The sequence below is a fragment of the Fulmarus glacialis genome, unplaced genomic scaffold (genome assembly GCF_000690835.1).
Source record: "Fulmarus glacialis isolate BGI_N327 unplaced genomic scaffold, ASM69083v1 scaffold22488, whole genome shotgun sequence".
NCBI lineage: Eukaryota > Metazoa > Chordata > Aves > Procellariiformes > Procellariidae > Fulmarus > Fulmarus glacialis.
In genome coordinates, this window is record NW_009230426.1 from 22,366 (window position 1) to 47,211 (window position 24,846).

At 42.4% G+C, this 24,846-nt stretch overlaps 1 protein-coding gene across 1 annotated transcript in view; it reads right to left on the reverse strand.

Annotated features, from left to right (window-relative positions):
* Window positions 1-17,998, reverse strand: part of LOC104081466 (lipid phosphate phosphatase-related protein type 1) — a 34,081-nt gene extending 16,083 nt beyond the window's left edge. Inside the window, exons 1-2 of the mRNA XM_009584226.1 lie at window positions 17,795-17,998; window positions 5,204-5,336 (exon numbers count right to left, since the gene is read on the reverse strand). Of these exons, the coding sequence (XP_009582521.1) occupies window positions 5,204-5,336; window positions 17,795-17,998 (337 nt within the window). The remainder of the gene's footprint in view (window positions 1-5,203; window positions 5,337-17,794) is intronic.
* Between the last annotated feature and the right edge of the window lie 6,848 nt (window positions 17,999-24,846).

Sequence of the window (24,846 nt, forward strand, 5' to 3'; positions counted from 1 at the left end):
GACTCATGGCTCTATGAAAATGCTGATCCTCAGCCCCTGTGAAGGTTTTGCTCTAACGGTCCTGTGCATCCAATAAAGCCATACATTTATAGTCCTGTGACTTATTCTCTGCTAAATCACCCTTCATCATTGTATCTTAAAGGGTGTTGTTAAAGGAGATCTGTATCATTAATCCATTTTACAACTGGAGAGATGGGGATTGCAGGGAAATTTATCGTCTGTTGCCATAGCGTCAGGAAGAGGCTCAACAGCAAGCTTCTTCTGAGCACTCATAATCTGATCCCAGGATTGGCTTTGATCTCCCAGTGAAGACTCCACAAAGCTCACTGCTCCAGGCATCTACTGCCTCTTGTTTCTGCCTGCTTCACCGGTGAGTGTCCTGCCTGGATACTGTTCCGTCAAGACGTAAGAAGGAAGACACGTGGTCTGAGCATGCAAGAAGAAATTCAGTTCCCAGTGCAAACGTACTCTGGAGCCTCAAGACTCCTCCCCACAGACACACAAGATTTCTTTCTTCCTTGTTGCTTCACAACTATCGGTTTCCATTCAGGCAACGGCCAGCCCAGAGCCTGGCATAAATGGGAACAGTAAGGTTTGATTTGTCCCCAACACAGTGACCTGTTTCTCATTGTGGAGGTTCTTCAGTGACAAGAAGGGAGACCTACAGTAGTTTAAGCAGCTGCAGGAGTTTAGGTTAGAAGCAGCACACCCAAATACAGCTTGAGCCCTGCTGAAAGGCAGCCAGTTAATAATAGAAGATGCATTGTTTCACAGTGAACTTCAGATCCAAGGCAGACAGAAGGATAAGGTCAGGCAAACTATGTCCTGCGGCTGCCTAGGGAATTGACATCAGAGCTCTGGGGTATATCTATCCTATTACAATAAACTCAATGTGTGTATAAATCTTGTAAACCTTTATTTGCTGAACTAAAGCCTTAATTTGCTGAAATAAAGCCCTAATTTCATTATTTAGCTGCCCACTGTGAGGTGTCACCATGCTTTAAATTAAGCTGTCAGCAGAAGCTGATCTGCGCCATTTGTTAACTGCAAATTAGGCAGGTCCAAAGTAAAAGCCACTGGTAACAAATTCATGAAGCACGTTGCATTTCTAAATATCTGAACTGGAGAGAGGCTACTCACATGTTATCAGGGCTTTGCAGGTACACAACTTAATCACATGGATTAGAAACCTAATATAATGAAATGCAACACAGTACACACTCTAGTCACCCTGCCAAACTGAGTCAGGGAGGTCTGAATCCATGATCCTGGGGGTATGATAGCAGCTGTATATAAACAGACTAAATCCTTGACTGAAACCACTCACTAAATAATGCTAAAATAATTTATAACCTCTATTTGCAATACAAATGACGAAGTAGAACACGGAAGCAAGATGGCAAGATGTTAACAAGGTACTGAATGGGAAATTATCACAAGACAGGGTGAATAAAAATACAAAAGGCTGTGTGTACTCAAGTTGGGAGACAGGGAGAAGAGACAGAGGCCCAAGAAACAATGACTCTTACCCCCTGGTTTCTCAAAGGTCCAGCATGTAAATGGCGAATTTTGGCAGCAGAATTTCCTAATAAAACTGCTGGGAGGGGTGGGGAGAGGAGGGAGGAGAGATGATGTGACTAAAGAATAGCAGGGCAGCACCAATATTTTAGACAGAAAAAACTGCTCCAAAGCAATTGCACACCACTTGTTTGACCTGAAAATCTTCAAAATAAATGTCTGTGGAAGCAGCTCTAAGAGATAAAGAGGAAGATGGAACAAATTGCAATATATATCAAAGTCTGATGTTTCCAAGCTAAGCCAGCTTTTTTTCACTGATAAAGGAATTGATTTTCTAAACACAGGGAACATAGCAGGTTTCACCAATCTAGGCTGCAGTAAAGGACTTGATGTATGCTGAAGCAAGTTGAGAGGCAGCCCTTCGCCACAACAGCAAATGTCTACGTGCAGAATCCATGCCTGGGCCAGGAAGCAAGAAGAAATTTTGGTTCTGCTGTGGACAAAGAACCATGGAGGGATTTAAGACAAAGCTCAACATTCAAGGTCCCCACTAAACTCAGGAGGGGAGAATCTTAGAAACAGACAGCTGCTGAGGGCTTGAGGAAAACAAGGAGAGAATAAGCAGAGAGCATAGTAGGCAAGACAAGAAAAATCAAGGAAAAGAAACACGGGGCTTTACCAACATTCCAGAAGAGTTGCAGGTTTTTGGTTTTGCTTAATTCTTTGCTCCACTATCAAAGTGCAAAAAAGTGCTTCATTCTGTATACATGAAGAAAAAGCAAGAGGGGAGAAGGCTCAAGTCTAGCAACTAAATCCAAAAGATCCCATGGAGACAGTATGACAAGGGTGCTTATCTTTCACATCACCAAAAGATAGTCTGGAGTTTCCCTTTTTGCTTCTCTTTCCTTACAAAACCTAAGTGGATGTTCAGTGAAGTATCTATAACTTTCTGCTTGTTTTGTGCAAAGCACATTGAGGCTACTATTCTTAAAACCCCATCTCTTCCCAGCAAGTTACAGAGCCAGAGAGGGAGAAAAGGCCTCTTTGCCTTTCTAAAATTTGGGAATAGCAACTCTCAAAAGCTCTCTATGATGTGCCTTGCAGGGTCAGGAAGTCGTGTCCATTCTTCCTGACACGTGAGCACCCAGACACATTGAAGGATTTTTCTCATCCTTTTGAGTAATACCAACCGTAATGACTTAAAGGCAATATTCCAAGGAGTTCAATTACTACCTTTTGCAGGTACTCACTTAAGACTCTTGTTTACACATTTGGGACAAAAGAAATCATCGGATGTGGATATTCCAATGAATTTGTACCAAGACTAAATTGGCAGCAAACTTCTTTGCAACAAGCCAGACTGCTTGCTAGGGTATCTTGGAAGACAACCTACTTAATCAGCTCTGTAACTTATGGCCCTCAAGTTTCGCAAGAGAAATGCTAAACGCAAGGAAATCCACGTATGAGCAACCTGGTAGTCTCTCCAGAGCCAAGCATCCAGGTAGCCTCTTTTTGGAGTAAGCAGCTGTATGGAGCTAACTTCCCTGATCATCCAGCACGGGCTACAGCTGCTCAGTCCACGTCATGTTTTCAAAATGCAGGTGGAGTGTCAAGGAAAAAGTGCCGTTATTTTTAGTTCCTTTCATAAATTATTTCAGCCGCTTTTCAACAAACTCTACTTCTTTCATTTTACTGCAAAGGCAAGGAGAAGGTTTCAGAAGAAAACAAGCAAACAATCAGTGTAGTTTAAGATGAGACGAACACTTTAAGCCATTTCTAATAACGTTAACTTCATTTTTCTCAGGAAAACAAATACAGCTGCAAAGCCAAGATTGATTTCTGTAGCAGGGTTCATATCCTACTACTCTCTGAGAGTTCACTGTATCATCGCTACACCCTTCTCTTCCACCAGAAGAGAAACAATAGCATGAATGCTTAAGAATATAAGAAAACATATAGAGCAAGTGCTTAGCCTCCACAGTCTAAGCTCTTTCAGTGCTGACCCCGCAGGCAAGAGTATTTGATTAGGGCTTTGCAACATGCCGAATGTGCTGGAACAGTCAAACAGCCCTGAGTGGCCCAGTGGACTCCGGTAGCCTGCTCCTCTCTTAATTGCAGTTTACCATCCATCAATATATCCTAGAGGTTATGTGAAGTTCAAGGGTATTTTACTTTTAACTGCATTCCCATGTCTTTTGTTTTCATCAGCAGCACACAGGCCAGGCCTGAGTAATGAACCACAGGTGGATTACCTCCACCCCCAGTGTGGCAGAAGGTAAAAAACCATTTCACTTCCTGACTTCCATGCATAAAGCAGGAGGCACACACAGAGGCGAAAAAGAGAAAGAAACACATGGCTCTTCCTCCTTTGCAGCATATATTTGCTGATGATGAAAACCTTAACACAGGATAAGACTTTCAACTCCATGCTCTGAGCAAGTATCCCTGCCTGCAGCCAGGGCTGTGCTCCATGGAAGCAATACAACCCTTGTCACAGTCACAGCAGACTTTTTTCTTCCAGATAAAGCTCAAAAATTCAGCAGTGACAGGGAAGAAGCGATCTAGATATTTTCAGCTTTTTTTCCCATCGTTTCTTTTAACTCAGGCTGTGAATTCAGACCCAGCTCTCTGTAAGATGCAGTGTGTAAGGATGCTTTAACTCTAAGAGTATACAGGGAGGGAGGTGCCATGATGCTCTGTGGGCAAAGCCCCTCCTGGTCAGTGGGCAGCCATACTTACCACCGGCCCATGCCAGCAGTGAGACAAGCCATCCCATCCCATGCATGAACTTGGGACTTCTCATGAATGAGTAAGAAGGAGGGAAGCTACAGCCCCTTGCACGTGAGTTCAGAGCCGCCCTCTTCTCGCTCTGCTGCTACAAGGAAGTAATAAGTGAGCGACCAGCCCTTCTTTATCACTAAAGACCGAGGGGTGCGGTTTGGGCAGCCTTACATGGCTGTGAATTGGGAAGCCTTCAGAGGACAGCCAGATTGCCTGTCAGTGCCACAGCTGAAACACACGCTGCAATGCTGTTCCTCTTCCTGCTCCAAAAGAACCATGGGATGATCCCCTCAGTAAGGTCTCATAGACATTTTTTCCACTAATGAACAGTGTGAAAAAGGCATAGCGGTTTGCAAGCACCATATAAAGCAACCTCCAAATGGTTTGGTGACAGAACTTCTTCATTTATTTCTCAGTGATTAACTCAACGAAACCTATAACAATAACCAAATACAATAAATATAAGAATGTTATTCTGAAGTGAGCTCTGGGCTTTTTTACACTCTGCTCAGCTGAACGTTGTGTGGCAGAGCTATGGATGTTAAAATTAGAGCTGAAAAGAAAAATGCCAAAGAGATGGGCTGGTGAGGACCAATTTGTAAGTTAAATGGACAGCCTACACAGAATAGCAATGATGGAATTATTCATATGAGGATTTGATTGGCATAACCTTTCTTCAAGGGTCCAGAAGAAGCATTAAGCTCAGCAGAACAGGATATAAGCCAGCTCCAGACAGGATGATACGGCACATTTTGAATGTTACCTTGCAAATCCCAAGAGGGACTATCCTGCTAAGGTGGAAGACGCCTGCAAAGATTTCACAGCTTAATTAATTTTGTGGTGTAGATTATTAGGATGTTTCGGTGCAAACAGGGACTAAGCTTGCAGTGCTCAGGATGCTTACCTATAAAACGTATTATTCTTCGAAGCAGTGGGTTCAGGTAACAGCACTCTCCAGTCAAAATAGTTTTCTCTTGAATAATTAGGGTTTCTCGGGTTGACTTTATGAAATACATGGATATCTCACCAATAAAAATCTGCCAGGAAAGGGAAAGAAACGGAAGGTTAAAAATGACATGAGCAAACATCAAAACATGGGTGTCTGGTTCCAGCCCACAGAAACTACTACACAGCAATGTGTCTTTGGGACACTGCACTTCCACAGCGTGGCTACACTTATTCACTTGAGATGAACTGACATAGATACAGCTCCCAGCCAAGAAAAGGATCTGTCATTCTTGCACTCAGTGGCAAGACACAGAAAATATTAGGCCTTCTTACACTAATTCCTGGAATACAGGGGGCAAACAGAGCTTTAATGAATACTGTGGATCACAGAAGCTCCCATTTTTATTGAGATTGGCTCGGGATTTGTCATGTCCTGCTATTAGCATTTAAAATTTACTGACACTATAGACTTCACAGATGGAAGGCTTCTAGACATCCAGGGAAGTGGAAAGTAATGCTGCAGACTTCCACCCCAACATTTTACCAGGAAGCCTCAGCAATATTGGATGCTTCCTGCAGTCTCCACACCCTCTTAAACTTATATTCGTCTAAGTCTGCCGGATAGGTTACAGAACTCCTGCCAACTTTGAAAAGAAATTTAGATGAAGGACATCCCTGCAATGAAAATTGATCTGAAGTCACAAAACTTTTGGGGAGGTCAGTGAAAATTCTGGACAAATACATCATATTTGTGCTAATGAAGTAAAAAGTGCCAGGGTATGGGTGCAGCACAGCCCATCACCCATACTGTTACATTGCTAGCATGGTCCCTGCCATAGCCTGGCCTGCTGACAGAAGTCTCTCAGAAAATGCCCGCGAGGAAAGCTGCATGCAGCCACTGCTACTTACACAGAAGGAATTTAGCCATTTGGCCACAGATTGCACATGCCAGCTGGTCTGAGGGCCAGAGGCCTGTTTTATTTACTAAATGTCCTGTTCTATTTATTAAAACATAAAAATGAAGCCTCCAGGGATCCATTGATCTTGATGTTATCTGTGCTTATGTATTACGTATTTTTTTGTGATCAGAACATTCATGCTTTCTATAAAAATGGTAACTGCTTCCCATAGGAGTAGGATCGGTATTTCCTAAGCACTCAGAATTTAAGTCTCTTGCAGAGGGGTCTATCTGCCCTAGCTAAAGCTGGACAGAATTTGATCACAGGCTTCAGAGGCAGCGATGGTCCACTCACAGTGGGCACTTCCTAAAGTCCCACCTAGCATGTTTTGTCAGGAGGCTTCAGAAGGGGAAACGTGAAGCCTTTTAGAAAGACAGAGTTTGTAATGAAAGTCTTCAGAGGAAAAAAGAAAAAAACAGTCTGAAGTGGAAGAAATGAACTCTTAAAAGTGTAGCACTCAAAAGAACTAATTTAATACATTATTATAGGACACACAAGAGGAATCCATAGTGCTAGGGAACGGTCAGAGAAATGTATAACAAAAGTGTGTGCACACACATACATGCACACAGACACCCAGAGTTAGGCTAAATGTCAAGAAACTAGTCTTAGTTCACTTTGACTGTTGGAATGCTATGTTGTTTCAAGGGCAACAATTTATCCTTATTAAGCCAGATGAGCATCCTTATTGATTATTGACATTCAAGCCAAGTATGCTCAACCTCTTTATAATTCTAACGGCTGATGGCAAGAGATGTGGAGTTGTGAAATGTATGTCGATAATGGCATGTGGGGGCGGGAGCTGATGCATGGAAGCCGCACTGAAATATTGCCTTTATCCCGTTTCACTCCATCTGCTCTTAACAGAATTGGCAAGCAGTTCAATAAGCTCAGCTCACTAACTACGGGGCTGGGAATTAAGAAAAAGACCATCTGCACTAAAGCAGTTTAAAAGTGACACTCTCTTTCAAACCGTTTATTATTTGAATTATGATAATGTTCAGAAGTTTGAGTTAATGCTTTGGCTCTCTGTCTGCCTGGGGCTGTACATAGACATTGAGAGACAATTCACACCCTGAGGAAATTCTACTCTGTGAAGACATGGGTTAGTGGACGTTAAAAAACTGAAACTTTTCAAATTAGACAGACTTAGGTATAAAACATATTAATAATCCTCCTTTAACAATATTTCCATTTTTAAAGTTCCTTTGCATCAGAAGTTAACTGAGTATTTTCCCACTTCAATTCCCATCTTTATTTCTGTAAATTTAGCTGTCTGGCATAATCCTAGCAACTTCCATGTGGATAGATTTGTTCCACTTAGATTTAGGAGTAAATCTTGCCAGGCTATACATCTCTTCAATTCCATTACACTGATTTAAGCAGAGTTATTCCAGATTTCCTATAGTATAACAGATCAAAATGTGATTTTTTAAGCGAACAGTGCCTTTGGTTTAATACAGAGTTTAGGTGTATAGTAATAATGCTGTATTTGTGAGGTGATATAAGATGATTCAACATAACTGGGCTATTCTTATGGTACCATCTCTGGCACTGAATTTAGTTGCCTGAATTTGAGGATTTTGTTTACTTGTATGTTTAATGTGGGGTGTAGAAAGTGAGCCTTGCTGTTCTCTAAAAATTCAATGGGGGCCTGAGTACCTAGTTCTGATAGCTAATCTAGCTGTGCAAAATTGAATGTGGTCTGAATAGCTCCTCAAAGAACTGATTTTTTTTTTTCTCCAGGCGTTTCTGAAGTCAAGTAGCTCCACTGATTCTCATGATTTAAAACCTGATGATTCCGCATGAGCAAGGTCCGCATCCAGCCAAGTTGTCCAGCTGGCCTCCCAAAATCAATCACTGACACTGTTAAGTACCTTAGCTTCTGCCAGAACAGAATCAGCATCCCAGGAATTGGTACAATTCAGTTCTAAATCTGAAATCTAAATATAGACACACAGATATGGATGGAAAAAGAAAACAGCAAGCAAACTACTTATTTCCGTTTGGGAAAACAATGCAAGGTTAATGAAATGTTGTATCATACAGGCTTAATTAGTGAGTAGAAATGGCAAGAAAATGGCACTGGAGCTTGGGGACTGACAGCACAGGTGATCTACAGTCTGAGGTGATATAGGCAATAGGGATGCAAAGGTAGTGCCACTGGATGTGATTTTGTTCTTGATTTCCCGAAAACAATAGCAGCTCAACTACACTGAGGTTATGTTGCTTGGACACTCTTGCTCATGTTCCTTTTCATATTACTAGAAGGTAAAAATACTACGATTATGCCCCAAAGCCCCCGTATGAATTAGAAATACCTACCCAGCAGGTAGGTCCCATCTTCCTCTTCAACAGCCTTTTGTCCATGACAGATTTGGAAATGATAGTCCTTCAGCTTGTGAACTGGCATTTTCAGACAGTGAAATATCACATCTTCCCCTTTCGAGTTCTCAGCATAACACGAGCACCCAATATTACCTGCATTCCTGTACTGATTACCAACAGTTTGTTAATTTAATTACCAATTTAAAGGGACATGGAATCTTTATCTTTTCTTTTAATTTTTTTTCCTATAACACCTTCTGATAGGCTCACAGTCTCCTTGCCAAATGATTCTTCGCACAACTGCATTCTAAAAATAGATTGGGGTAAACATCAAGAAGAGCTGTTTCTGTAAGGATAAACTAAGATAAACCGTCCAGGAGTGAATCTGGGTTACAACCAAGCTGAGGTTGCAGAAGAGTGGCATCCTGGAGCAGCACTCCTGCAGAAACTGTGCAGTGGGGTGAGGGTGGGGGGCAGCCTTGAAGAGTTACATTCAATTTAGAAAAGTAATTATTGATGGTGCTGACAGCCAAGGATGGGTCCAGCTTTAAGACTTTTGTTCCTTTAACTAGCTTCTCTCATTCAGGACATTAGCCTTGTACCTCAATTCAAACCCTCTAGCAAAGCTGAGGACCGCACCCCTGCTTCACTCCCCTACCCTAGCAGCCAAAATCCTCCTCCTTAGTCATGTTTCTCCAAACGCCTGTGCATACGGAGTGCCACAATCCGGTTCCTCCTATGCACAGACTGGCTCGTCACGAGTCACGCTGCCCCAGTCTTGCCTCCTTTTTTCGCTGCCTCCCTTTGAACACTCACTACAGATTCACTGCAACTTAGTCAAACTGCTCGCCCCTCTTCTCCGACGGGGTCTGGCCCAACTGCCTCCATGCAGTCCCACATTGCTGCTGGCAGAAGCCGCATCTCAACAGCCTTCCTGCCTCTCATTCACTCACTCGCTCAGGGGCGGCAAATGGGGAAACACTATTTTTTTATTTTTTTCACACTTTCAGTGAACACTGGGGTTGTGTGAAAGTTGCCACAGACAGTTTTCATTTCAGCTGCCATTCCACGCAGATAAAGAAGGAGGAGCGTCGGCCAGGGCGCACAGAAGAGATGCAGGAAGCACAGTTGTGCCCGGCACTGCCTGAAGTCTCCCTGTGAAACAACACCCTTCTGCTGCTTCCCATGAAAAAGCACAACTGATGGCATTTCCGATCGCAGCAAGAAGACGGAGAGCCCATGAATTATGTGAAGTACCGCTGTCTGTCTTTTCTACATATAATATTCTGACTTCTGGGAGTTTTTAGATCTTTCAACTTGTTTACTCTAACAGCATCCTTGTGACACAGTCAATCCTTGTTAACACCACTTTATACATAGCAACCACATCCAGAGACATCCTATTACACACAGAAATCTCTGGCAGCAAACAAAAAACTGAACCTGGGTCTTGGGACATCATCGCTCTCTGTTCTGGGCAGGTTTCAGCAAGCTGTATGACATTTCCTGAATCCTCTGTATGAATGCGTGTGGCTGCATTTTTAATGTCACAAATAGAAAGAGCTAAATTAATCAAGTCTGCAGCATTCAAATAGCAGCCGACGGGAGGAGCAGATATAAGGAAGGCACTGGCTGTGGGACAAGCTGTGTGCAGAGCACTCAAAAACAGAGAATATAGGCAGATGAGGGTTATGGGGCTCAGCCCCAATCAGCCCTTTTCAAAACGACTCCGCACAACTCTAAAGCAGGCCTGTCCACCAAAAGGTGACCTTTGCAAAGTGCTCCAGCAGGTGTTTCATCAGCGCTGGCTTGCATCAGGCCAAAAGCAATTCTGCCCTTCTGCTGTATCTGAGGTCTGCGTGAGCACAGCTGCCTCTTCAGGCTCTACACAGCTCACGGCTCCATTCATCTCTCATTAGCTAAATAGCAGAAAATTTTCACTAGCAGTAGAGAATGCAGAGGCAGAGAATCACACAGTGATTTAGGTGGGAAGGGGCCCCGGAGGCCTCCAGTCCAACACCTACTCAAAGCAGGGCCAGCACAGACCGCAGCCTCCAGCAGTTGTGTTACGAATGTCTTCAAGAATGGAGATCCCATGGCCTCGAGGGGGGACACTGTTTCAGTGTTTGACTACTGCTATTGTGAAAAGATTTTTCCTAATATTTAATCAGTTTCTCTTCTTGCAGCTTGTGCCCGTTGCAGGGTTACCTCTTGTGCTTTGAACAGTCTGTCTCCATCTTCTCTACAGTCCCCACTAAAAACATGGCTCATGCTGACTTTCACTTAGTGTTGTTAGTTCCTTAATTCCTTAGATCTCCTTGCAGTTAGCCTTAGGCTCTGAGGGTTATTGATCTGCCATTCTACCTGCTACCTACAGTGCCAAATATTGACACTGTACAGCTGAGACTCCACAGTCAAACCCGGGCGGCAAACACGAAGCAACATTCCTGTTGAGAAAAGACACCTTTGGAGGCAAGCGGTCGCTGAGGTCTGCCTTGGCCCCCTCTCCAGGACACAGTATTTCTGCTGTGATCTGCAGCCAAGACCCTGACCCAAGCCTTCCTGGGAGGGCAGGGGTTTTCCCTGACAACATCAGTACCATCGCTGGTCATGAGGACTAGGGATCAGCCGAGAGTTTTCTCAGACACTGTCTCATCTTTCCCATCACCATCTAGACAGATCTTCTCTAGCCCACAGGAATCAATGCTGTACTTTGCATAACTATAAGAGGAAATGAAGCAATGTCTTCAGATGAACATTGCAGAGCCAGCTCACCCATAATCTTCTGAGGACAAAACCTTAATCTGCATTCAATTACTTATTATCTCATTCTGGTTTTTTTTTTTTTTGTCATTGTTGTTCAAGGAAAACAACAACAAAGGACAGTTAAAAGTCTTTTTGCAGAAAAACGAAAATTGGTTTCTTTTATTCCAAGTCAAAAAGGCCGAAATCCGTGATTTGGATTCTAGCCTGCCCAGAAACCTCAATTGCCTTATCATTGTGCTCAAAAAACCCAATTCATTGTGATAAAACTGTCTACAATAATTATACTAAAGTTGTAATCAAGAGAAGAATTTTCCCACAGCTCTGTATTGTTCCTCAGAAACTGGCATGTGACCGGGACCCCCGGACACTTACAAAGTCCTGGAGACACTGGCAGTAGAAGCGCCTGAAAGTGTTACACCAAACAAACAAGTTGTATTTATTTTCCTGAATGCTGTGTAAATACCAGAATATAAACTTTTACAGAAAGTCATGGGCACACCTTTGCCTCACTCCTATGTATCCCAGCTTGTCATTCACCTCTTCACAAGCTGGCAAGCCTCAAAAAGAGGGTGACAAGCCACCACTCGAAGAGGACACCTGACAAGCCCCGGGGCTCTTCCTCCAGCCCCGTGAGCAACCCCAGCCCCCTTTCCCACAGTAAAAGGAAGGTATAGCTAAGGTATATATTGGCTCAGGGACCAAGCTGAAACGGAGGCCAGCCCTGAAAGCCAGGACCACGCGAGCGCTGTGTGTGGTACATCTCCTTGGAAAAGGGACGTATCCTTCCTTAACAAGGAGTAAGGGACACGCCAGACATGGACACTGACCTCTCCTCCCCACCGCTGCCCAGCTTGCCGTGCCGGCACAGGGGTGCAGCATGGCGGGCAGGAGACTGTAGCACAGGAGTCTGTGCTTTCTGGCAGCACCGTCACCAGCAGAGCTTAGGGATTTCTGCCTGAAAAAGCTGGGAAGCAGCTACTGTCACAGAGCTCTGAGCTGCATTAGCTGCTCTTGGTTTTCCCGGCATCTGCTGCTGAGCAGCCAGTGGGGAATCAGCCAACACAGGCAGAAATTCCCTAGCTTCCCTTCTAGAAATAAACCACTGTAGTAACATGGCTGTACTACAGCCAGAGCCAAGGAAGCAAGGTGGCAGAGAGAATAGGAAAACCATCTGAAGAATGATGTTTCTGAAGCTTGGGAGGTAAGTGCAAACTGTAGAGAGAAGTTTGAAGAGTTTCCTCCCGCTTCAGGTAAATTTGACAACACTGTAATTCATCTTCTAATTAATAATCAGACCAGTTCAGTTTGACTGATTCCAACATTATCTGAAAACAAATACTCCTTTACACAAATTAATAGCACCGGCCAGTTAACAATTACATGTAGGCTGCCACTTCCTCCCTGGAAATGGAAGGAAAGAAACTGAAGATTGCGTGAAAACAGTAGCGGCATTTTCTGTGCTGCTTTAACGAAACAAAGAATGGGGCCCTTGAAGCTTTCTGCTGCTGTTCAGTATTCATTTCCGTGAGCTGGCTCTCTTCCTAAGCCTCTCTGCTTCTCTCGGGCGGGCAGACTAATCACAATGGATGGAGCAGTGCAGGCAGCAGCTCTGAACTCTGGAAGGATTGTTTAGTACCAGCTGGGGAATCGGCTGATTTGCAGTAACCTCGTATTGGGGAAAGCTAGTCTTGAGGGACACTAATGAATGTGGCGGAGTCATCCCAGAATATTTTTAAGGAAAGGGCTTGAAAATTTTATGTTTGTGCAAAGCAACTTGTTCCACTTTAAACATTGTTTTCGTAAAGTTGTCATACTTGCAAAAATTGCCCCAGTATTTTGGAATTGACAATGCATTGAAATATTACACTTTCTCCCAGGCTCTGCATAACATGCTGCTCTGCGACAGGTCACTTTCAAATTCACCGGACCTGTGATCATGGAACTCAAGCTCCGGTGCTTAAACTTTCAAGCTGCTCTTAATTTTTACATTCCCTATCACTGGAAAACCAGCTGAGTAAAATACCTACGCTATACATACCCCCGGAAAAAGGTTTGCATTCTAAGACCTCCAACTCTGAGAAACCCCCCAATTATTCTCTGGCTAATTTCATCCTTCCTGAAGTACCTATAACCTATAATAAGGGGCTGTCTGTCTAAAGCTCTGTAATGCAGAGGTCAGCTATCCAAATATGCAGACATGTTGCTGTAAGCTACCTGAAGCCCAAGACAAAAGCAGTTTTTGGGAAGTTGGAAACTTTTGGTCCATTGAAATGCGGTGGAGGCAAAGACCAAAGTTCTGCGCTATTCTCGCAAGGCCACAGAGACAAATATCCTCCTTCTCACTCACCTTCCCTGGCCCCCAGAGACTGGCTGGTAGGTACACTACCCAAGTGCTTGCCATGACTGTCAAGGATGGTACATTCCTGTCTGCAAAAATTAACATGATTTAACCATAGCTTCTACTTGACCGAGAGACAGGCTGAAAGCATTCCTATACCCATCTCAGCATGACAACAGGAATGCTGGAAATTTAGTGGTTGGCGGTTGTTCAATAACCAACCGCCAACAATGTCAGTACAACTGAAATCAGCCTGCAAGAAGGGGAAAGTCTCTGAGAGAAAAAAAAAGGTATTAGAAACAACTGGCATGAGATGAAGATGAAACCATATGTATCTTATGAAGCTCTTTGTGGCACGAGAACCTACAGATAACTACAAGTTCAATCCAAACCAGACAGGATTCCAGGAATCCCTCTTTTCTACCAGTGCTGACAGCAAAATTTACTACTTGAGTTTGAAGATGTATGTTTCAGGGAATAAATCACTAAATCTGAAATAAAATGGCCAGTTGTTTCTTTACAAATAAAAACAAATTCTTCCCTATGTAGGTGCAATTTATTACTAAATTTACCATATCCTACTACTTTGCTGCAGAGATGCTAATACCACCACACTCAGAAAATTAAAAATGAATAAGGCAGATGAAAGCCTTTGAGCTATCCTCAGTGGAACATTTGGGAGAAAAATGCATTTCAGAGAACTGAGTCAGGCATACATGATTTTCATTTATTTAACAGTGTTGTCTTGAGATTCAGGCATCTCCCCTTGCAAGAAATTCTCATTATCAGAGACTAAGAGGTTACCAGTAGGAGCATTAAAAGACTTCTGTAATTCTGGTTTATGATGATTAACTACCCAGTGTAGCAGAAAAAAATGGTTAAACAGCATCATCACATGTTTCAAGAACCACAAATAAAACTGCAGAAAAACAGGCCAGTCTCATTTATTTTGCCACTAAAAGTGCAGGGAAATACACATACAGTGGTACCAACCCACAACAGCACTTCTGAGAAGTGTTGTCAGGGCAGAAATAAAATACACGCATTCGTTTTCCCCATGGCCACTGTCATAGCCAAATGACTGAGACATAACGATATTCCATTAAATTTACAAAGATGCTCCCTTTTGGCTTGTAAGCATTATAACAGCTCACAGCTATGCTGAAATCAGGGGTTTGAGTCCTCTCCAGACCTATGCACACAGGACTGCACTTAAACACTGCTTGTGTCTCAGATGAGGGAGCTCATACTGACTCCTAGACTATTTTCCATAGCTCCAGAAACACTGTTAACTCGTACCATGAGCGCTCCCTCGTTGCTGCTGGGTTCCACCCCTTCTAACAATCATCACTCCTCTCACGCCATGAGGTGTCAGGACAGTGGCAATATGCAGCCAACACAGAGAGATCAGATTAGCTACTGTAAATGCTCTCAGCCAAACCAACCAATTTGTTGTCAGAAAGTGAAGGAACTAGTGTCTTGCAAAGGAGAAACAAGTAATTGTAAGGGGGATTGGCATTGCCTTTGACATTGCCTTTGACTTAAGTAATTTCTTCACAGTGGAGCTGCAGGATGTCAGTGATTATTCCTGAAAGCAAAGTGTAGAGAGTGAAGCTACCACTTAACCCATAGTGAATGCACGCAAAGTTCCCTCCCATGAAGCACAGCTTTGTGGGTTCTTTGTGGGGTTTTTTTTGTTTGTTTGGGGTTTTTTTTGAGAGAGTACAATCATCATACTGTAAATAGAAATGGCTGCACTTGCTCCTTTCACTTAAATCCCTGGGAGATTCAACAGGATCAAACATCTCTTCCCAGACTGTGACAGTCTGAATGACAGGCAGCACCCATTTGGGTACCAGCCGAGGATACTCAACACTCTGAGTGGTCTGACTAGCAGTGCAATGCAAGGATAGAGTTTAGGGAGACTCTGAGCTCACCTTCTGTCTCATTTACTAGCTTTCTATTAATGATCATTGCGAAAACTCAGTCTGCAGAGTCAGCTACTAGCTGAAACAGAAGTCTGAAATTAGCCTGCAAGGAGAGAAAAGTCTCTCAGAAAAAGATGTGAATGAGAAATAAAGTGAAATTGCTCATACAAAAACATTGTACTGAGCATCAGTCAGGAGGACAGAAAAAGATCCCTCTGACGTACGCCCTAGTTGAAGATTAGCCCAATACTAACACATTAAATAATTAAATAATTTATTAGTAATACAATACAATAATACAACTAATGCAAATAATGCATTAAATAATGTATTAATACATACTACATTAAAAATGGAAAGAAAAATGTTTTCCCAGGAAAGTTTGATCTATTGTCTCCTTGAGATTGTACGTAGAGATCACAATGAAGCATTGTGCAAAGAGCCCTGTGCTGTTCCTGACCACGTCTTCTCTAGATGAAGAAGCATAGCCAGCGTAACGACATAGCATAACGCAAGAAGCAGAGCTTACTAGCTTATGTCCAGCACTGGATCCAATCATCTAGGGTGATTCCTGTATGGCATAGTCACACCAGCTCCACACAGCACTAAGCTGAAGGTCTCTGCACCCGAAAACTTTATTTGACATTCACTACTGTCTTTCATTCCTTGTGTTTCACATGGGCTATGGAAACTATAAAACCAGCATTCTTCATCTCCTGAAGACGACTCCACTTTGGCTTTTCATAAATAAGAGTAGCTAGGAAAAACTTTCTGGGCCACTGAAAAGAAAGAAAATGCTGATCCAGTGGAGCAAAACCTGGAAGGTTTGCAGCAAACTTTGCCAGAGCAAGGATTTAAACAGAAGATCCAAATACGGAGCAACATTCTTACCACCCCTTGCCCACCCAATACCGTATTGCTGAATCAAGGGACAAACCTCCCACTAACTTCATTGTCACAGCATCAAGGCATAGCAGCGACACTCAATCTGCCCTTACAAACACTGCCTGTGAAAGTTACTTCCCTAAACAAATGGCACTATGTTTATGTGGGGGAAGTTGGAGAAATGTATTTATTTTTTCATTTGCAAATCATTTATCACTGCAGCATAAAGTAAAATGAAAGTTTTAACATTCAGTTGAGTTCAAATACAGAAAATAACAGTTATTGCAGAGGATTTTCATAAACTCATGATGTAATCCAATTCCAAACCCCTACACATTTTCAGAAAGTGACCTGTATCAAAAACTATAGCCTCTTCTGCAGATCTCCTTCACATTTCTTATCACATTCTGTGTTACACTGTTTCATGCATTAAAATTACTGCAGACCAAAACTTAAAATGGACTATGGTGCAGCATTCACCTTTCACAAGTTACATCATGCACAACTTTCTGAAGGGATGCAAAGCAAAGTTAATATAAGAAAGAAATACTAAAGATAAAGAAATAAAGAGAAAGAAATAAAACAACAAAGTACACAAAGACACAGTCTGATAGGATTTTATCAATGTAATTACAAATGCAGCAAAGCTGGCTATTTGTGAAATTTACAACTTTCTGCACAGAAAATGGAGAAGGGCCAAAGTTTTGCTAATCAGTGACTGCAAAAATCTGTTTGGAATTGTATGTACGCAGCTAATTGAATATTTTCGTCTGCTCAGAACAGCTACATTGCAGCTTACTGGTTGGATAGTAAAGAAAATCAGGTAAAAAAAAGTTAAGTGGATGCGACTGCCAAAAAGAAAGAGATTATAAATCAAAAGGAAGTAGCATTCATACTTTTCTTTGTATTGAGCATCTTTCTGCTCATCTAAGCCTTTTAAAGCCCTTCAACAGTCCTTTTAATATAGCAGCAAATAATCCTGGATATACTGCATGTCTGACCCAGGTTTTACTTCAGCTTTATCCTGTTTTCTTATTTCCAGTAATACAACACCTTTGCAGCCTCTCTGGAGCCCAGGCAATTCACAACTAATCACTGCAGTGAGCAAGCTATTGTAAAAGGCTTAACAAGCTCTACCCCTCAGTCTTGCATTGTGATTACCTCAGAATAATTACTTCTGGAGATAACTGATGAAGATCATATTAGGCTAAGGCAAAACAGAGACCCGCTAAGTGTAAATCAATTACTGCTGAAAATAGAGGAGAGGGGACAAAGACATTACAGGACTATTGCTATTATTTATGGAGCAGTCGTGGAGAATTCAAATAATTTCTTATACTTACAATAGCTGTTGGAGTTGAAGCCAGCACGCAGTAGAGCACAAGAGGTGAAATGAAGCTCTCATCCTCTGTTCCAGGGTATGGTTTCATCAAATTGCCATCCTGACAGAAGAAACCTTGGATATGCACCTGAAAAGTATCGGTGCACTCGAAGTAGTAGGCAAGCAGAACAGTCCCAGCCATGATGACAAGCTGAAAATACAGCATGGTCACATAGAGACATTAGTTGCTTTTTTAACAGATGCAGCTATGCCTTCCAGCTACTCTAGTCCCGCAGACCATCCTCCCTTTATCGTCACCCCGACAGCCCTTGCAATACGGGTGTGTAAGCGTGTGTGTTCCTGCGCGTCCGCTTTGCAACATCTGTTACATAAACCTTTTGGCAAATGACACTAATGAACGTCTCGGATAGGAGTGGGTCCGTAACGCGGCTTGTAGAGGGACGGGAGCTTTGACAGCTACTTTATCAAAGGGCATGTGAGTGTCAACGGCAGCAACGATCAATGAAAGCTAGCGGGACGAGGGGCAGCGCTGCAGGAGCCACCAGTGACAAGCTAAAACCTGTGCACAGTGGTAGGGAGCTGGAAAGGATTATTACAAAGGATAAAGGAAGCTAAAGCCAAAATGCTTCCCCGCTGCAGCTGCAAGCTGGGGAATGTGCACCCTGTGCTAATCCAGAAGAGCCCTCTGTGTCCCAAATGAAGACTCATCCAGAAGGCAATCTGCCTCCTGCTGCTCACCTTTCCTTGGAGCTGCTGCTGCTTAGGAGTAAAGCTTTAGAAGTCTACTCAGAAATCCTGACTCCCCCAACAACTGCTTCCACTGGCTGGCTTCCCCACTCCATCACAGCTACTTTTGAAAAAAGACTCTGGTTTGAGTCTGGATCTTCATCTTTACACATATGAACTGCAAGGACCCTTTCTTGTCTCTTTTTTGGTAGTTTACTGCTGGCTAAATGGGATGATTGGAAAACCTCAGCTATCAACTTTTTTGTATATATCCACAGTTACTGCGCATGAGCTATTGTCAGTGTCTGCGTCAGCTTCCCACACTGCTTCAACAACACGTCTCAAAACTACCTCTCAAAGGTTGTCACCAATATCACCTCATGAAATTAAGTGGATATGCTAATTCATCATTCTTGTTCCCTCTCTGCCAGATGCAAAGGAAATCTCATGTCACAATCCTCATTACTTACAAAAATATTGATTCGGAAATTATGACAATTACAGGATCTGGTTCAGAACCCTCTTTATAGAGACTAGTTCCTCCTGCCACTATTACAAGAGTTGTCACATATACAAATTATCTGGCCACACCATAGAAAATAATAATAATAAATAAAGTGAAACAACAAACTTCGAAGTGGCTTGTTTTCAGTATTTTGCCTCCAAGATTTCTGCATGAAAACTGTGTTGCTGTGAGATTATTGGAAGAATAGACCTTTAAAAAATAATTTTGGCAACTCTGTCTCAAAGACACACTTACAAGCTATCCATGCATTACTTTGGCCTAACCTTGCACATAGCTCTGACATACAAGCCAGCCACTAAAGTCATTATGTATTTCAGTGGGTGTTTAAGACTAAAATCAGAAAAAAACATGAAATCAGAGAAATCACTGATGAAAGCAGAAGATCACAGAATCAGAGTGGTTGAGCTTGGAAGGGATCTCTGCAGGTCACCTGGTCCACTCCCCCTGCCCAAGCAGGGACACCTTGAACCGATTGCCCAGGACCATGTCCAGGCGGATCCTGAATATCTTCCAGGATGGAGACTCCACAGCCTCCCTGAGCAACTTGTAAGATAGACTTAAGCAGGGCAAAGTGAAGCCAAAGTTGAGACATTCTGCACCCTCTCCCATTTTTTACCTTCAAAATTAGCAATATCATTTTGTAGCCAGATTCTAAAGACCGCAGATTAATTCCACCCCTGGAAAATACAGCCTGGATTGTTTAATGTTTTTAACTCAACCAATTCGCTCTATGGATTCAAACATCAACTTCTGCTGATTACAGAATTATGGTACCAAGTGAAATTTATATAGACAAAGCACATAGCTCCTTTTCAGAAGCTCAAGCAAGTAGGAATCTACATAATTATTTCCCCAAAAGATGCATATTCTCTCTTTCTCCCACCCCGATCTACAGCATGAATGTAATACATCAACATAAAATGTTAATCAAGGATTTGTTTTCTGAAGATTTTGGCTTCCTTCTGATGATTCAGTAACTTTAAGATCCAGAAACTTGAAATCTACCACCCCACAATGAATTGCAGACAACCTAACCATGTGTGGCCAGTACAAGGCAGTTGCTCTCTGCCGCTCCTCCCTGCTTACACTTCTATGTCCTGCGGTGTCCCTTGAGGACAGCTGGAACTGGCTGAAAACCCAAAAGATTTAGTCTGTGTATTTTTTCCTATGCAATATCTACCTCTAAAGGTGAGTGAATAAATGTATTCTCTCATGTAATTTTATCTGGATCGTGTAGTAGTAGCTTTAGATGGAACTGCTAGAGTATTCAATTTCTTAAATGTGTAGCTGAAAAAGCACTTACTTTTTTTAACTTTCATTGTTTATCCTGACATTTTCAAGACCCCATACCTGCCCAAAAGGATTTTTTTTTTAACAAGCGTAAAGCAAGATGCTGTTATTTGTGTATTCCCCAGAGACGTTTACAGCATCCTGGATGAGTCAGTGGGATTCCCTATAAACAAATACAGTCCTATAATTAAGGACTTAGAAGACCTGAATTTAACTCTTTGAGCAGCTATAGATTTCCTGATCAACCTTGGGCAACTCAGTTTTATACATTAATGTCAGAGGAAGGCAATGACACTATCACTACTCTACCTGACGTGCCCAGATAAACACGTTAGAGATTACAGGATGCCTGGATATAGAGGTATTTAAGCTCAGTTCCAGCACCTCATATGCCCAGTGCTGTCAGAAGCAATCTGGCCCACCCTTCCTAGCCCAAACACACCCCCAGACATGTTTTAGGTTGCCAGCCCCAGCCAGCGTACACAGGAGAGAGATGGTACAATAGAGACAGTTTTCCCGTTACTGGGAAAGGGAGAAAGCAAGTACTGAACTTATACCCTTCTCTGGATGTCATATGGAAAAAAACACTTTTCAAAAAATGTGCTTTTTTGATACAGGAGGAAAATTTCATTTATCCCAAATGTGCTCTCTACCCAGTGGTTGCACAACTAACTTTGACCTTCCCAGTGCCAAATGCTGCCTCACTGCTGCATGAACCCCCCCACCCGTGTATAAAATACAGCTCTAGTTTGACTTATGTCAATACCACCTAAACCACCACAAGATACCTCAGTAATAAACCCAATCCCAGCCACACTTCAGTTTCTGTGTTTTGTTCTTTTGAGAAAGAAAAAACATATTATCTGCAAAAAAGAGATTTGAATCATGAAAACACCAGATCCCGTAGGTGATGCCCATCATCTGAGGGAAGAAATTAGACCTCCAGCTCAACAGACCCTACCACAGTCCCGTGATGACAAGGGATGTGAGGTACAGAAAGGACAGTTCAGCTATTATCACGAATGTAAGCAAAAGTTTCGCTGCTCATACAGCCAGTGAAGACCTGACCACATCTGGGTGGCATGTTCCTGTGCCTCATGTTGAGTATTCACTGCTCTAAGCAGCTTCTCAGCAAAAGGCAAACAGAAACATGGAGAACTCCTCTCCTTTTTCCCCTTCCCTTCCCTTTTTCCTTTCTCCTTTCCCTTCCCCTTGGTGACTATTTCATATGTATTTATTGTGGCATGAGTGAGGGTTTTTGCTTGTTTGTGCAGGGGAAATTCTAACTGTAACTGCTCAGCAGCGGTAATTTGTGACTGGGGAATGATCTGGCACGGAGGGCAAGAAGGTCCAGCTGCAGAAGGGGTGGAACTGGCTGGACGCAGGGATGCCAGAGACACGACGACACCCTGCAGGGGAGTGACGTTTCCTTTGGTGATGAGGTAAGAAACAGCCGCAGCTGTTGTCTTCTAGGTTGTCTTGTAGCTGTTGTCTTGCTGTCTTGTAGACATCCTGGGAGCGCTCAGGGGCCGCCTCTGGGCAGCAGAGGTGGGCTGAGGGATGGACCAATGGCCAGGCTGAGCTGCCCCATGCACCCGCCATGGTACGGGTGCCAGTGCAAGCCGAAATAAGGAATCTGCTCTGTGATGCGTCTTTGCAGACTCCATGTAGAACTGCGTATTGCGGTAGGACCTGCTCAATGCATTGTTCATTAAATTTTTCTTTCATATTTAAGCACAAACATGTGTTTAATTAGCCTCAAGGGGTACCATAAAAATTCCCCAACATTTGTTTTGATTTACTGGTCAGAGACCCTTAATCAACTTCAGTCACCTAATCTTTTTCCATTTCTAAAGCTAGGACCTAAAATAACAAATGCACAAATCCCTGATTTTTGTAGCCACAGTCATTTTGTAGCAGATAACAACTTTGCCTTTTTTCCCTATTTTCAGGTTTGCAGCCACTGAAGGAAGCAGTGAAGAAGAACAGGTAAAGAAGAACTTAAGATAAAGATACAAAATAGTCAGTTACGTAATTCAGAAAACACAATGCAGTTTAACACTGACATTTTACAGGATTTATTTATTAATCCTTATTAACTCATTTCCCTGAGTTTACTTGGGAAAAATTTAAAATGCTCAATAATTCAGTTTAGAAAAGCAGCCAATGAATACAAGTGTCTAAGGTGCTTAATGGCCTCCATTACCACAGTATTTAACCATGTCATAATCCTTAATATTTATCATCACTACTCCATTGTAAGGTAAGAAAATGCTCTTATCAACATTTTACAGAGAGGGGACAAAAGCAGAGGAGATCAAATGACTGCCCTTAGGTCACAGTAGAGCCTGTGGCACAGCCAAGATTTACCTTTCTTCTGAACCAGATTTTTCTGGATTAGTCAATAATCTGCACATGAAAAAGCTTAATGATACATGCTTAGGTCCTGATTCTGCAGAAGCTCATTTGTGATAGTGTTAAGGAAACACATCATGTGTCTGATTCAGCTTGGTTTCAGATCAAGCTTGACAAGTTGGACTCAAACAATTGGTGTGTGTTTTTTCCTCAAAGCCAGCTATTTAAATTGATTAATTCTGTAGCACTTAACACCTGTCCCTCGCCACAGCGTTAAATTCTGCACCACTCTACAAGCCCACACTGATTCTGTCCTTGCAGACCGTCCCATCACTGCACACCCTTCTTCCTCTTTTAGTTGTGGGAGTTCTCTGCAATCAAAAAATCACTTTCTTAAATGTCCAGGAAATATGAAGCTAGTCTTGCAATCTTCTTTGGGCAATTGGTAATTGTTTGGTGCAGGTGCTAATCAGGTATTAGTGTAAGATTGTGTCCTGAGAAAAGGAAGAGAATCTTCAAAGTAAGCAGTACAATTCAGTCACACTAATCCCAGGGCTACTGGGATACATCCAGAAATCCTGCCCTTCACCTTAATACTCTGACAGCGTAACTCAGAGACTACTGCACATCCAAAACAAAATTATTACAATACCAGATAGTGCAACTGAAGTCTCAGACTGCATACACTCTCTTCATTCACTGCAAAGCACTTCCCAGTTCCCTTAACAACAATCGGAAGGTTTTGGTGGTTTTTTTTTTTTTAACTGTTACCGATAGAAAAGAGGCCCCTGTTCTGCAAACAAGAAAGCAAGAGACCAACTCCATTTGGGAAAGGGACACAGAGCTGTAAAAGACACAGATTAATGTTAAAAGACAGTAGACCCAGTGGGAGACAGAGCTTTTTGATCAGCCTATACTGAAGACTCCCCAGAGTTCTTGATAGAAGAGCAAGAAATTGAGGGAGAAAAGGAAGAGGCGGTAAAAATTTCTCATGTACTCTCTAGCCATACAATCTCTATGTCCTGCAAGACAGGCATACGGCCAAAAATCTCCTTTTGCTGTGTGTTTTGTCACTCAGATAAATCATAATGCAAATCTATATGAATGAACTTGAAAGCCCCCGAATAGTGCTGGTATTGTACATAAAAAGGTAAATTCTTTCATTTTATCAGCCTTCCCACATGCTACTGATAATATATCTTACAATGCCTTTAATGTGCATGACTGATAATTGGAAAATTGTTCTGGCATACTACATTTTTATTCCTTCTGAAAGAAACCAAACCAGTATTTTGCATGAGGTGTTCCTTAGCAGATAGTCAATAAGATACCTATTGATATCCTTGCTCAGTTACTTGTTTCCAGCGAATTTGTTTCCAGTTAATGAACTGAAACTGTCACAATTTCACGAGCAGAGCACCACAAACCTGCATGAGTGTTTTCAACTCTCAACACACATGCTGTGGCTCACAGTTCCACCCATTTTAAGCAGATTTCCACCTCCCCCTCTGAATAAACTCTAGTGACCACTTGTTATGCAAAGCCTGAAAAATTTTGGCATGCTTTTTTGAGCTAGGTGATGAGAGCATGACTCTTGGAATAGACACACCGGAGCATCCAACACTCATAGCGTATGTGTGTCACGAAAACAGACAGACGAGCTATGTATAGGACTCCTAAGTTACTGCTGGAAGGAATTGTTAAAAGTGTGTCTTTGCTCTCTACCTGATAATATCAGAAATATTTAACAGTGCATCCCAGACTGTTTTGCCCAAGGATGGGTCCGGGTCCTTCTCTGTGAAGGAAGCCAGGCTGTTTTTACTTGGAAATGGGAACTCTAGTCTTGACAATGCAGTAGAGAGATGTTAGAAGCACAGCAAATTGGAAGAAATCACATGGATTGTTAAATTTCATGACCCATCTTTACCTTTCTAAAAGCAGATAAAGCCTCTATCCAAAAATCACTGAGGCTGTTTCGTGACGTATCCTGATTAGGGTGATGCTTCAGATACTCATGCTGGTTCAGGGGTCAAGAATTTTTTTATAAGTGTTGTCTGTATTTATTTGTGGTCAACTGATATCCACTTACTAAACCATCCTTCACCTGATACAGATTTGCTACCTCTAGTGTTTGTACCTGACATAAATAGGGAAAG